Source organism: Chelonia mydas, chromosome 13, assembly GCF_015237465.2.
Source record: "Chelonia mydas isolate rCheMyd1 chromosome 13, rCheMyd1.pri.v2, whole genome shotgun sequence".
Classification (NCBI taxonomy): domain Eukaryota; kingdom Metazoa; phylum Chordata; order Testudines; family Cheloniidae; genus Chelonia; species Chelonia mydas.
Window position 1 is genome coordinate 4,804,219 of NC_051253.2, and position 15,581 is coordinate 4,819,799.

The window sequence follows — 15,581 nt, forward strand, 5'->3', positions numbered from 1 at the left end:
AACTTCATTGCACTGCGACCCCTTCTGACAATAAAAATTACTACACGACCCCAGGACGGGAATGAAGCCCCGAGCCCCACTGACCGGGGGGGAGTTGAAGCCCAAGGGCTTCAGCCCCAGGCGGGGGACCTGTAACCTGAGTCCCAACATGCAGGGCTGAAACCCGCAGGCTTCGGCCGTGGGCCCCAGCAGGTGACCCCACTAAAATGGGGTCGTGACCCACTTTGGGGTTCCGACCCACAGTTTGAGAATCGCTGCTCTAAATAGTATTGCCCCATGGATCTGTAAAGGTATTGGTGGAGGGATCTGAAATAAACTGCACAATGTGGACATCTAAGTGGTGGAGGCTGAACTGTTTCTGTGGGGCTGGAAAGCAGGATCAGAGCTCTACCTGCAACAAGCTGATTTTCCATTTCTGTTCATATTCAACAGGCCACCCGTTCTACAGACACCTCTGCATCTCTGGGAAGACAAAGCTGAAAATTAAAGCCACTTGCACCTGATGACAACCTGCTGCTGCTTCTAGTGCTGGACAGAAAATTACTTTGGGGCTTAATTAGTCTGTTCAGAAAGTGCTGTGCTAGAAAATGTTCCTGTATTAAAGTTCATGGTTAAGAAAGGAGATCAAGCCCAAGGGGCTGACTATGATTAATATGGCTCCCAGGAGAATATTGTTTTTAAACCTTTCAAATATCCCCTAAACATAAACACATTTGCACAGAGGAATTCAGCAATAATGGCATTATGCCAGCTATAATGTCGCATAAAGGAAGCGTCCTTTCACGTATCTAATATTCTTTGGACTACAACGGGATGATTAAAGGACAGTGAAGAAGGATGCTGAGGAGTTTGGTAATAGTTGAGAAAAAAAGTAATCCTTTCTCAGAGACCTCATTAAAACAGTTTATTTAAAACACTGGGAAACTGTAGTTTAATAAAAAAAAATGCAGGCTTTGCATTAACCTGCAATTTTCTATCTATTTATGTATTTAAAGCTCTTCTCTGGCTACTGGTCTCTGATAAGATTTACCAAAGTTGTTGACTGGAGAGACTATTCTAGCTCAGAATTCCACAGCCTTCTTTTAGTTTCCTGTGTGGAAGGACTGTAACACATCCCAATAGTTTCCTCAGGGTGAAGCCTTCTGTTCCTCCCACTGCACTTCACTATTGAGTTCTTGCCAGTAGCTCTACTCCCTCCAGTGAAATGGAGAAGTATGATTTTTGTTTTTAATTGCAAAGCCCAAAACAGACAGTCCATTTCTTTTCCCCGTATGTACCTTTAATCACTAGATTCCAAGCAGGGCGAACATGGCTCCCCCCTTACTTCCTATTCCTGACAATTGTATGCCATCCCCTTATAGGGCTAATTACCTCACTACCCAACCATTGCCCCCAAGTGTCAACAATCTCCACCATAAAAGTTTAATTGCTTCCAGTTAAACTTGTGATCTTTTCTGTTACACAATTACCTGTGACCAGCGAGCTACAGGTAGCGCACTCTCACAGGCAGATTTATTAAAGCACAAAAGGTGCAATTGCACTCCCACTTTGTGCAAGTACAGTAGTTATTACAACAGTTTCTGCAAATTGGGTAAATTGCACATGCAAACAGTAATTAAGCATATTTACATGTGCAATTACCCCATTTGCACACTCATCTGTGGTATCTGCATGCATGAATATGACATGCAGTTGCACACCCATTTTGCCAGCCTAATATTTTTGAAATTCTGGACCTTACTCTTTTAAAAGCAGTTTCTTCTTCCATTATTTTTGATATGCTCTGAAGTCAGGAAGCTCAGCAACTTGCCTGCTGAGGCCCTAGTGGCAGTGAGAGGGTAACTCAGCAACTATGGCCCAACACTGGTTGCAAGGCAGGGCATGGATCAATGTTCCTGTTGTGCTTCTTGTCAGTACCTGGCCCGGACCAGGGAAGCTAAGCATCCAACCAGTGGACCAAATTCGGTGATGAATCCTGGTCACATGCCACCTGAGGCACATTGTGCATATGCTAAGATGAAAACTGGTTGCAAGGGTGCCAATCTTGATGATAGGTTTCAGAGTAGCAGCCGTGTTAGTCTGTATTCGCAAAAAGAAAAGGAGTACTTGTGGCACCTTAGAGACTAACCAATTTATTTGAGCATAAGCTTGATGATGATTTTTATCATATGGGTTTTGTCCCTTAGAAACTAGATGAAGTCATTACCACACAACCATCCATCTGATGTCAACAACTTTCAGTCTACGGCCCTGGAGTGGATCTGAACCGGTGACACACAGGCAAAAGGCAACACAAAGCATTAGCATACCTCTGGCTCATCTAGCTTACCCAATCATAAATTTCTAATAAAAGATGACTTCTCCTGTAGTCCTGATTCTTTTCAAAGCCTCTTGATGTAGCAGAAACCCCAGCACACAGAGATTCTGATTATTTCAAGGGATATATAAGTTTAAATTAAGCTTTCACCATCTGTTTCAACTCTTAATTGGAAATGCAAAAGAAGAAGAACCCAATTTGTAATTAATCAGCAAAAAGATCCAAGTTATTTAAATGCATGTGCACGTCTTTTGTTCAGTATGGCATGAATCTGTTAGGATTTTCTCATTATTAGACACAAATTAGGAGGAAAATTGCTTTGCTCTTTCTTATGGGCCAGATCCTCAGCTGTTGTAAATTGGTACAGCTCCATTTTTTTTCACTGAAAACATCCCGATTTACACCTGGTAAGGATCTAGTCTTATATACTTATTTTCAGTTATTGTGCCTTTTATGTAGCAAAGCGAGCGGCACTGAGAGGGGTTTTTTTAAATCAGATTTAGGCAACGCAGACTCTCCTTCTTTATGTTTATGAAAGCTCCTGAGAAGCTTAAAATTTGGAATATACCAAAGGGATGAATGTTTGGGGATGAAATGGAGGACAAGAGCTATTATTTAGACCTGGATGGCCTAACTCATAGTTATCACATATAAAGAGGTCCATCCATCAAGCCGTCTTCATTGCATGGCTGGGGATGCTAAAATTTGTCCTTCGTAAGCACTCTCCGGAACCGTCTGGAAATGCTCCAGCTATTGTCCAGGGACAGTTTCCACGGGGTGTCTCATGCCACTGATCTTGCTTCAGTCTCTATTGCAGGGCTTGCCTCAACAGGAATAATTTGTGAAGTAGTTGGGCAGTTTGTACCATCCATGATTGGCCTTGGGCCAGTATTGATGGGGAGGGTGGACTTACACCATTAGGGATTGTCCATGCAACACTCTGACCAGGATTACGATCTCCTTCTATCTTCTAAGCAGAACTGCGGTGCCGCAAAGCAATAGTGCTGAAGAGATATTAAAGCCCTTGTCAAAGGACTTATTTGGGTTGCTTTTGATTAAGTTCAGCTACGCTAGTCCTGTGCAATACTTCACTTTTCGTTTTTACAGTATCATACACACATGTAAAAGTGAAATAACTGCACAATAAAAATATTTTAAGAGGCATGTACAAAATGAATTACAATTGCCAGAGGATAAGCTCTTTCTGCTGCCCTGAGCCAAAACTGAAAATGTTGCTCTGTGCCAAGGGGAAGAAATAGAAAAACCATAAAGCCTTGTCCTGTCTCTGGGTACTTGTCCTAATTTTGGCAAAGAAGCAAAACATCAAGTAAGTATATGCAAGGATGCATTAAGTACAGGACATCCAGTTCACAGAACATCCAGTAATAGCAAAACGTACCATGGAGTCTGGTCAAACAGCTTTGGAAACATTTTAGAAGGGTCCAGAGTTACAAAGGGCGTTATGTGTTGCAATAATCATAGTTGTTGGGCAAGCCAGCAGAAGAATGATTCTATAGCTTGCTAGTTAGAGCACCCACCTAGGAGGTGAAAGACCCATGTTCCTGTCCCATTGCTCCAGTGATTCTTTAATTATTAATCCACAATGCAACATCTTCCACAGGAAAGAGTGAGGGAGACCTACACCAGAATAGCTCAGTGGTTAGCACCCCCCTCTCCCAAGAGGTGTTGGACTCCCCTATTCAAATCCTTTCTCCCCCCTCTGCCTGAAATGGGAATTGAACCTGGGTCTCCACATCCCAGGTTAGTGCCTTAACCACTGGGTTTATAAATTATAAAACCACCACCTGCCAGATTTTGAATGGGACCCAATCTAGTGGGCAGGCTATGAGCACACCTATCAGATCGTGCCCCATGCGTGAGAGGTGTTCCTCCACCTAGCTTCCTTCTGGTTTGTGGCTCAGGCTAGGGATTCGGTAGGATATAGGTATCTAGATGTGGCGAGGAAGGCAGCTGTGCGCATGCGCAGAGGCAGGAACATAGGCACCTGTGGAAGTTTAGGCACCTCCAGGGTTAGGCAACGCTGAAGCAGTGGTTTTGTGAATTGTAGTGGTGCCTAAAACTGGGACTCATGTGCCTAAGTCAGGGGTTTAGGCATCAAAGTAATTTTGTGGCTCTGGGCTAAAGTATATATGTATCCAATTTCTCTTTCCACTGCTGTTGTTTCCTGCTGCCCCAGGTTGCTGCATGCACATGGGATAAAAGACTGAGCACGCTGCCAGTGCCAAGCAAATAATAACTCATAACAATGACACTGAGCACAGTCTAGAAGAAAAGAACACTCTCAGCCAAATGGAGTCCTAAAGAGAGAGCACGATCATTATTCACGACAGTGAAACCACTACTGACGTTCAGACCCTATCTCCAGTGGTTTCACTCCTTTCTCCACACATGCCTTCCACCCTGGATCAATTATTCACATTCAAGACCCACCCTTGATCAGCTATGCACTTTCTGTCCTGCACTTCATCAGTAGTTAATGGAACCAGTTTTACGATTCTGGGGGACATCAGCATGACTTTTTAGGAGGATCAGGGCCTTCATAATGTCTTCCCTCCACATGCCCCATAAATCCCCTCAATCCATCTTTCTTTGCACCCCTCTCAATCTCCTTTCCCCCTCCCCCTGTAATCAACGCACTGACACAGCAACACACCCCATGTAAAATATCCTACTGTTTTGCAATTTGAGGCTTACTAGGAATGGAGTGGGACAGAGGGCTACACTTATTTTGAGGGTCCTAAAAGCCAGCAGCAATAGTTAATTCCACCCACCTATCCCAGATATAAACATCACTGTAAAGTCCTACAAAGATGGTGATAGCAACACACCAGTTGAAAACCCTTTTGAAATAAGAATAGATTCCTAAAAGTGCTCTCTAGTAGTACAATGGCAGTAATTGTCATGGTGCTGAACGATGTTTGCAATAAATGGCACTTGCCGTTGATTAAATGCCACAGCTCCACTTCAGCATTTAATCAACAACAAGCTCAATTATTTGCTTTGCATATATCAGTGCCATGGATATTATCCCTTAAATAAGCAATATAGCAAAATACACCCACACAGATTAAACTTAACTTCATACAGAGAGCTAAGATATGGAATTAATTTTCTCATAAAGATCTGTTACATGAGACACCAGTTCACTTGATGTACAAAACTAGGCTGTAATCATTAGGCTGAAGAGTAGACAGAAATTTACTAAAGCTATGAAGACCTTTTTTCCCTTGAGTTTTGAATGAATTCTGGAAAGAAGTACAGTGTGAAGATTTTATATGCTTTCATTCAGAAAGGTGGGTTTGAATGTTAAGTGTGGACATGTAGAAAGAACCTTTAGCTTCTTTCTTTTCCTCTTCAACTATGCATCTGTAAGATGATTATTTCTGATGGACAAATTCATGTGTAAAGTGCTCCATCTGGTGGTAAACAAAAAAGCAAAGGCCATCAGGAACCATCAAGATTTCACAGAGAAAAGTCTTTACTCCTCAACAAATTCTTAAAAGTCTCTCACAGTGGAAGAGTAGCCACTTGAGAGCTGAGTCAATGCAGTGGAGTTTTGTAGAGCTTTGTAATATTTCTAATGCAGCTTTAAAGCAAATCTGCCTGGTTTTGCTTCATCATGCATCCGACGAAGTGGGTATTCACCCATGAAAGCTTATATTCCAATACGTCTGTTAGTCTATAAGGTGCCACAGGGCTCTCTGCCGCTTTTACAGATCCAGACTAACACAGCTACCCCTCTGATACTTGCTATAAATCTGTCACTCAGGCCAGAATATGTTGAAAGTTCTGCCAAGGACATTTTTATGAAGTAGGGCTGAGATTCATTCCAGCAAACCTGGGTAGCTTTACTGGGTGAATGGAAACCAGGCAAAGCAAAGTAGCAGTGATGTTCTGATGATGCGAAGGACATGCTGACGTACAGACATCCCATTATCACGCTGCATCATGATGTGCCGAGGCAACAACGGGAAGTAAATGCCCTAACTTTACAATGTACCATTTTTCTCTCTCCGGACTACCCGCCTTCTCCACATTGATGAAGTGGGAAACCTCAGCTGTGCTTCAGAGGTACTTTATGAACAGAGGGCCATATCCAGAAAGAAAACTATGCAGCTGCAACTCCACTTCCTTAACAGATTACTTTCTCCCATATCCCCATGGGGATTTGGGCCCAAAGACCCCTGCCTCTCAAGTACTCCCTGAACTCTGTGCTACCAATGAATGGCCTCCAAGACAGCCCCCTTGAAAAACAAATCTGTTCATAATGCCCCACCCAACATACTCAGCACAGGTCTATGCAATACAGCTCTGGTCTACACTACAGGATTACTTTGGTGTAACTATGTATATAAGGTGCAGCTGCGCCGATGCAAGTTTCTAGTGTAGAGAAACCCACACTGCTTGAAACACTAATGGACACTTGGAGCTTTGTTTGCGCTCGCGCTCCCACTTGCCGGCCCAAAAGAGCAGTAGCAACAGTGGGAAATTTAAGAAAAAAAGATTAGACCTAGTGTAGACAAGGTCCTGGCTTCCTCAGTCAAAAGATCCCCTCGTCGTGGCGGATGCAGCATCTGCACAGTTTGCCAAATATCCTGGGGCCTTTGGGGATGAAAGGTTCTGCATGTGCAATAGGGATCTTCGCAGGCCTGGGCTTAGGAAGGCTGCTGCCCCCTTCTGTAACATACTGAGGGGATGTGTATGTGTGTAACAGGCGCTGTGTGTGAGAGAGTGTTCTGTTGTAATGAGCTGGGTTAAATCCTTGTTGAAACTGATGGGTGTGAACATGCCCTTCATGTAAAATACCTGTCAGAGACAGTTAAGGGGCCCTACCTAAAACAATCTATAATGGAGTCTGCTCAGAAATTAACACCACATGGGCAGAGGGTGCCACTGGGCCAGCGTGTGTGTGTGTAAAAAACAAGCTGAAGATGGAGTGCAGACATGAAACTGAGAGAGACTTAAAGGCAGAGCAAGAAAGCCACGGAGCAGCCTTGAAGCATGATGTGGCCCTGGAAGTAGTCCAGAAAGAGGCTTTGGGTTACACATGATGGATGAATGAAGTTTGGGCTAATACGCAAAAAAGCTATCCCCTGGTTCCTCCTGGTAAGAAGTAGAACCTTGTACATACCTTGTAAATAAACAAGATTGCATCAAGAAAATGCCAAACTCCATCGTCAATTTCTGCTCCCAACTGGAATAACCTACAAAGTCCTGACTAGCCATTCAGGTCAAAATGGGGTAACAGTATATAAATAATGCATTTTGTCTGTGTATGTATATAATGCACTATGTGTGCCTGTGTGTATGTAGTGCTGGGTGTTCACGTGCATATCACTGTGTGAATGCATGGGTAATTATTGTGTGTGCATGTGCATAACACGCTGTATATATGTGTATGTATCTAACACTCTGTGTGCATATGTAACACACTCCACATGTGTATGTGCATATGTAACACACTGTGTCTATGTCTGTGTACGTAACACTGTGTATGTGTGTGTATGTCAATGTAACACTGTGTGTGTATGCAACATACTCTGTGTATGTCTATGTACATAATATTGTGTCTGTAGCATGTCTGTAATACTGTAACACTGCATATGTCTGTGTGCATGTAAAATTGTGTAACACACCATATGGGTGTATGTCTATATATCACACTCTGTGTGTGTCTGTGTGTAACACGCTCTGCAGGTGTATATCTATGTATGTGACATACATCACACGTGTGTATGTAACACACATTGCATGTGTCTGGGTATGTAACACACACTGTGTATGTGTAATGTGGGTGTATATCTATGAATGTAACACACTGTGTGTGTTGTGTAACACACTGTGTATGTGTAACACTGTGGGTGTATGTCTATGAATGTAACACTCTGTGTGTGTAACATTGTGTGTGTGTAACACATGGGGGTGTGTGCGTGTGTAACACTGTGAGTGTATGTCTATGAATGTGACAAGCACTCTGTGTGTGTGTATGTAACATATGGTGTGTGTGTGTAACACTGTGGGTGTATGTCTATGAATGTGACACTGTGTGTGTAACATTGTGTGTGTATGTAACACACGGTGTGTGTGTATGTGTGTGTATAACACTGTGGGTGTATGTCTATGAATGTGACACACACTGTGTGTACGTAACACACGGTGTGTGTGTGTGACACTGTGGGTTTATGTCTATGAATGTAACACTGTGTGTGTGTGTAACATTGTGTGTGTGTGTGTAACACACGGGGTGTGTGTATAACACTGTGGGTGTACGTCTATGAATGTGACACACGGTGTGTGTGTAACATTGTGTGTGTATCTAACACACGGGGGAGTGTGTAACACTGTGGGTGTATGTCTATGAATGTGACATTCTGTGTGTGTATATGTAACATACGGTGTGTGTGTGTGTGTGTGTGTGTAACACTGTGGTTGTATGTCTATGAATGTGACACACTGTGTGTGTGTAACATTGTGTGTGTGTGTAACACACGGTGTATGTGTGTGTGTAACACCGTGGGTGTATGTCTATGAATGTGACACACACTTTGTGTGTGTGTGTGTGTATGTAACACACGGTGGGTGGGTGTGTAACACCGTGGGTGTATGTCTATGAATGTGACACACACTCTGTGTGTAAGTAGCACACGGGGTGAGTGTGACACTGCGGGTGTATGTCTATGAATGGGACACACTCTGTGTGTGTGTATGTGTCACACGGGGTGGGTGTGTTGTGTGTGTGACACGCGCCCGGCCTGAGGAGCGACACGGAGCCCGCCGGGCCCTTCCGGCCGCGCGGCCCGCCTGGGTAGCGCCGCCCCCTCGCGCGGCTCCCCAACATGGCGGCCAGCAGCGCCTCGGCCTCGGCTTCCGCCGCGGCGCCCCCCGGGGGCTCCAACCCGGCCGGGCCCGGCGGGGCCTCGGGCCTCACCGCCTCCATCACCGGCACCATGAACAAGAAGAAGAAGCCGTTCCTGGGCATGCCGGCGCCGCTGGGCTACGTGCCGGGCCTGGGCCGCGGGTGAGCGAGAGGCGGCCTGGGCCCCCCGCCGTCGCTGGGGACCCCCCCCCCCCGCCAGTGCCTCCCCAGCACTGCGGGCCCGGGAGAGCCGGGACGCTCCGGGCTCAGCGTCCCTATTTCCCGCCCCCAACTCATGTGGGTGTGTGCCCCCCCGCCGGCCATGCTGTGTGGGGGTGCAAATGCGCCCCCCCCCCCCGTGTGGGTGGGGGGCGCTGGGGCCACCCGGCGTGGGTCCCAGTGAGGCCAAAGACAGCCCCTCTCCTGGCCCCTTAAGTCTCGTCCACATGAGACAGTTGTAGCCCTGGGGTGAATTTAAACCGATTTAAATGGTGTACCTACTCCACTTCCAGGAGCGGCGGTAGAAGTCCTCCCGCTTTACACCGGGGGTTGGGTTGGGGTAACTGCCTCGCTCGGGGGTGGATTTGCGTCGGAAGTGTCTACACTGTGGTTGGTAGACTACCTTGCTCGCAGGGGTTGAAAAATCCGCACTCCTGAGCGACCCGGCTAAGCTGACAGTAGACTGCGCTTCTGTCAACGTAGCTACCGCCTCTCGGGGAGGTGGGTTACCTGAATCAGTGTAGCTAGCCTCTTCGTGGCGGTGTTTTAAGTGTAGACAAGCCCTAAATCAGTTTAAATTCACATCGTCGGTTAAACTGGTGCAACTTTCCCATGTGGGCAAGGCCTTAGGAGCTCAGTGTGAGAAACTCTGATGCAGTTAAAGAGCATTGGGAGAGTGGGGAAAGGCTAGGGACAGGGGACTTAGGGCTTCTGAGCAGCCAACAGCCTGCCCTCGGTCTTACATATTTTTAAAAAGGAGGTGGACCTGGAGGAGTGGCAGTGTTGGGATAATAGCTGGTGGGGGAACAGGGCTGTTTAAAACCTGGGTCCATCCTGCATAAAACTGTCTCTTTAAGAGGACAGTTGTTCCTGCATGAACAACTATCACATCATTTAGCTATGGGGGCCAGGTAACATACCTGTGAATTACAAGTTTGTTCAAAATATTCTGGAGAAATGATCTGAAGCAAAAAGGATGAAATTCAATAAGGACAAATGCAAGTACTCCAGTTAGGAAGGAACAATCAGTTGCACAGATACAAAATGGGAAACAACTGCTTAGGAAGGAGTACTGCGGAGAGGGATCTGGGGGTCATAGTGGACCACAAGCTAAATATGAGTCTTCAGTGTAATGCTGTTGCAAAAAAAAGCAAACATCCTTCTGGGATGTATTAGCAGGAGTGTTGTAAGCAAGACATGAGAAGTAATTCTTCCGCTCTACTCCATGCTGATTAGGCCTCAGCTGGAATATTGTGTCCAGTTCTGGGTGCCACAGTTCAGGAAAGATGTGGACAAATTGGAGAAAGTCCAGAGAAGAGCAGCAAAAATGATTAAAGGTCTAGAAAACATGAGCTATGAAGGAAGATTGAAAAAATTGGATTTGTTTAGTCTGGAAAAGAGAAGACTGAGAGGGGACATGATGATAGTTTTCAAGAACATAAAAGGTTGTTACAAGGAGTAGGGAGAAAATTTTTTCTTCTTAACCTCTGAGGCTAGGACAAGAAGTAATGGGCTTAAATTGCAGCGAGAGAGGTTTAGGTTGGACATTAGGAAAAACTTCCTAACTGTCAGAGTGGTTGAGCACTGGAATAAATTGCCTAGGGAGATTGTGGAATCTTCATCACTGGAAATTTTTAAGAGCAGGTTAGACAAGCACCCGTCAGGAATGGTCTAGATAATACTTAGTCCTGCCATGAGTGCAGGGGCCTGGACTAGATGACCTCTCGAGGCCCTTCCAGTCCTATGATTCTAAGGTTTATAATGGCTCACTTTCAGAGTGATTAAAACAGACATCTGTATATTGTAGCACTATTTCTACTAGGCTAAATGCTGGCTACTGGTCTCTCAATATAGTGCCACGGGTTTTACCACCCGTTCTGATATTGGCCCAGCTCGAGATGCCAACGACCCAGTGGATGATCGTCATGCTCCACCAGGGAAGAGAACTGTTGGGGACCAGATGAAGAAAAACCAGGCTGATGATGATGATGAAGATCTGAATGACACCAATTATGATGAGGTGATGTAACTGTAACATTCCTGTTAGCTTTTTCCTCCTAGCTGAGGGAGGTGTCTATAATTCTGCTCCCCTTTACCCCTGCGCGCGCGCGCGCGCACACACACACACACACACTAACCAACCAACCCCCTTAATCGTGGCAGATCTACAGTAGAGGAGACCAGGGCAGAGTTCCTTGTAGAGTCACTTAACACTACGTTTTGTTTGTATAGATGCCACAGTGTTGTTTGTGGTTTTTGTTTTGATGTTTGTCTGTTGTGGTTTAATTGTCCATATCATGCCCTGAGTATCTTGTGAGGGATCTATAAATAAAACATTAGTCTCGGTACTTTGTGGGATACATCTTTCATCTGCCTCCAGAAGTGAAATCTGAGCTTTGTTGCCCTTTGACGTGTCATTGTCTTTATTTGGACTGTATAGTCTCTTGAGCTGAACCAGGCAAAATTGAAGGAAATGGTTTTACCTTATGGGAATTTTTATTTACTAAAAGGTTTTGCTTTTGAAATTCATACAGTATGGGCAAGGGAAGGGTTGCTTTTATTTAGGGTTGTGTTAGATGGATGCTCCTGTTAGAAGTGGCTTGCTGAGGTCTTTTCCTTATCCCGAATGATGTTGTTAACTGTGCCAGATATATAACAGCATCTTTAAACTGAAGTTATTGTTTTTAAAATTCTCAGTTTAACGGCTATGCTGGGAGCCTGTTCTCAAGTGGTCCATATGAAAAAGATGATGAGGAAGCTGATGCTATTTATGCAGCTTTGGATAAGAGAATGGATGAACGGCGTAAAGAGAGAAGGTATAATTATTGCACTGTCAAGAGAGGCATTATTTGCTGATTTTAGTGGGTCTAGGAGTCAGAACTTGTGACTTCTGTTTCCAGCTCTTCCACTGTCTCAATCTGTGTTCCTGGGCAAATCTCTAAAGGAAAAATTTTCAAAAGCAGCCACTGATTTTGGGTAGCCAATGTGAGAGATGGTGGGTCTGATTTTCAGAAGTGCTTGGCTTTTTGCATGACACCTTGAACAGATGTTAATACTGACTAGCTTTTCTTGCATATGGTTGAAGTGGCTGAGGTTTGGTGATTTAGAGATATGCTAATCCAAAACTAATATAATTGAACTTAAATGCATCACACAACAAGTGAGATATTGTTAGAAAAGTCTTCTAATCTGGATATTTTGTATGTTTATTAACAAACGTTACTAAAAACAGAGTATTTTATCAGATCCATAGGGAGCTGGGGATTAAGACTAAACCTGGATCCAAAGTTCAATTTTTATTCTATAGTATTATTGCTTGAGGATCCTGAAATATGCCTTATTTGACTAGATATTTAATATTCTTCTGTAAATAGATAAATAACTTCAACTTGCTATATGCAGTATGTTAACAGTTCTCTGATACAGGCTTATGCCTTAAGAGCTCTGACCAAACAGGTTTCTTCTATAATAATGGTACTAGATTTAGAGTTTCTGTGAGCTTGACTTCAGCACTCTGTATTTTCTAGAGAACAACGGGAGAAAGAGGAGATTGAAAAGTACCGTATGGAACGTCCCAAAATTCAGCAGCAGTTCTCAGATTTAAAAGTAAGGAGATAACTGTCCTACACATTATGAAGAAAATAGCCCATTTTAAGAGTGAAGAGATGGACGTGACTTTGGGCATTTATTTGCACAGTTCCTATTCTATAGTATTTTGTTAAGAATGTTATGCATGTCCCCTGCCTTAAGACTAGAACTGATTTTCATTGAATAATAGACAAGAATGGGTATGAAGGTATTAGCTAGTGATGCAGAAACCAATTTGGGGCTGATAATGTCTTAAGTCTTGTATGATTTTCAGCAAATGGTTTTGGATTGGGGACACAGGTTGTTTTTTTTTTTTTTTAACTGGTCAGTATTGATTTAAACTGGAGTACTGTTGGTATATGCCGTTAACAGTAAATCAATATTATTGGTAGTTTGTGTGTGTATGTACTCTCAAGACTGGTAGGATTAAATACTTACCAGCCATTTAGTTGTAGGTGTATGTGATCATTGCCATTCCAAATGGGCATATTAGGGTTTTAAAATATACACAAATTTTGGTATCCAATCTTTTTGGCTCCACAAGTATAAACAAGCCCTGCACCCTGAGAGTTGGTTGGTCCGGTCACCCAGCTGAGAAGCTATGTTGCAATTCTGCTTTATTAAAATGTCCAGGATTGACATAACTGATGTGGAGGAAGAAAAATTTCAGTCCTGACTCTCAACGCTTTCAAGTTTCAGAGTAACAGCCGTGTTAGTCTGTATTCGCAAAAAGAAAAGGAGGACTTGTGGCACCTTAGAGAGGTGCCACAAGTCCTCCTTTTCTTTTTGCGAACGCTTTCAAGGTGGACATTGCAGTTAGTCAGATTAAACTACATATTTATAACACCCTGTTAAAATTTAAAAACAATTTCTACCAATTAACAAGGCAAAAGTATAAAAATATCAGGTCAAGAGCCCAGTCTGTACAAAGAGGGTTCCTATTAAAAGTATACAACTCCCCTGTGCACTGAAATTCTTTAGTGTTGACTTTTTATTTCAAAATGGGACTCAGTTGACCCTGAATTCTCTGAAACCAATGGATTGAGAGTCCACTAAACAATAGAAAAATTGTAAATTTTAAAAGCTGAATTTTCTAAAATTAGTAATGACAGCTTTTGTTTGCGTAGAGGAAGCTAGCGGAAGTCACAGAGGAAGAGTGGCTGAGTATTCCAGAAGTTGGTGATGCTAGGAACAAACGTCAGAGGAACCCACGTTATGAGAAACTGACTCCTGTTCCTGATAGTTTCTTTGCTAAACACTTACAGACTGGGGAGAATCACACTTCTGTGGACCCCCGGCAAACGGTGAGCATGAAAACAAACATGGAGAAGTTACTGCTTTACTCATGGTAAATTGGAGAAAATGATTAATAGTAGCTAAAGACAAGTACTTGGCTGTGAAATGTGCCTTATTCTTTGCCTAGAACAGATCCTGCAATTCCATTTAAAATAAAGACAAAGGCACTAGGTTTATAACCCTTTCTTAAGTGAATAGCATATGGAAAGACCTCTTTAGTATGAGAGCCTTTAGAAGAGGTTGCTGTGTGTTGCAGTCCCAGGCTTATTGGAAACTTCTATTTTAGTCAGCAAACTCTGGAGCTGAGCAGAATCTGAGCAAGAATAATCAGACAGCCTTTTGTTTTAACATCGGAAGCTTCTAAAAATCCTTTTGTTTTAGCTCCGTTTGGCTAAGGGGTGTCCAGAATTAATTTTGGTCAGTAAACCAACATTGTATTTCTTATTGACCGAAACTTTTCCAAATACGTAACACATAGTGGAATCTAAACTTCCCTTAGTGGCTACTGTATTCAATTTCTTCTAGAATTAAGACATTTCACTTTCAGTTGACAGGTCAGTGGTTGAAGTTTTTGGATCATAATTAATTGTTTAAATGGATGCAGAGTACTGTGATCGGCTGATAGAAGAGAAAACTTATTGGACTTAAATTGGCACCAAATGATTACATGACTTTATTGCTAATATTCTTTCAGTTAATATTGTCATGATTGTCTTTTGACACTTAATGAAAAAAATCTGAGAACATACCTATTCTCATGTTTTATTGTTGAATAGTACCACTTGATAGTCTATAGGAAGTTATTGAACTCCCAGTATAAGAACCACAGTTCATACTGTGACTTGGCAGCAATTGTTCAACTTGTACTGGCAATACTATGGGAAAGATTTTCAAACTCATAAACATCTAGCATGCGGTGGTCAAACTTTCTGGCCTGAGGGCCGCATCTGGGTATGGAAATTGTATAGCGGGCCATGAATGCCCTGTGGGGGAGGGGAACTCGATGGGGGTCTAGCATGGGGGGATCTAAAAGGGATGTTACTGGGGAGGGGGGCTCTACAGGGTGGTACCGGGGACTCCTAGGGGCCCTGCCGGCAGTGACACCAAGGCTGTCATACCAGTCACTGTCATGGGCAGAGGCACCCTAGCTGGGACGGGTGCGGCCCTTGGGTAGTTTCGAGGGTCTCGAGGGTGGGGCCATAGGAAACTGGGAGGGGATTGGGCGGGGATTGGGCGCGCTGCTGCATGCAGGGTGGGGGGGAGGGCTGTCGCCGCATAGGGGCA

The 15,581-nt window shown here is 43.8% G+C and overlaps 1 protein-coding gene across 1 annotated transcript in view; it reads left to right on the forward strand.

Annotated features, from left to right (window-relative positions):
* The first annotated feature begins 9,121 nt into the window (after nucleotides 1-9,121).
* PRPF6 (pre-mRNA processing factor 6) overlaps nucleotides 9,122-15,581 on the forward strand; it is a 35,299-nt gene continuing 28,839 nt past the window's right edge. Inside the window, exons 1-5 of the mRNA XM_037915224.2 lie at nucleotides 9,122-9,356; nucleotides 11,268-11,433; nucleotides 12,111-12,229; nucleotides 12,941-13,019; nucleotides 14,129-14,305. Coding sequence (XP_037771152.1) covers nucleotides 9,175-9,356; nucleotides 11,268-11,433; nucleotides 12,111-12,229; nucleotides 12,941-13,019; nucleotides 14,129-14,305 — 723 coding nt within the window. The 5' untranslated portion in view covers nucleotides 9,122-9,174. The remainder of the gene's footprint in view (nucleotides 9,357-11,267; nucleotides 11,434-12,110; nucleotides 12,230-12,940; nucleotides 13,020-14,128; nucleotides 14,306-15,581) is intronic.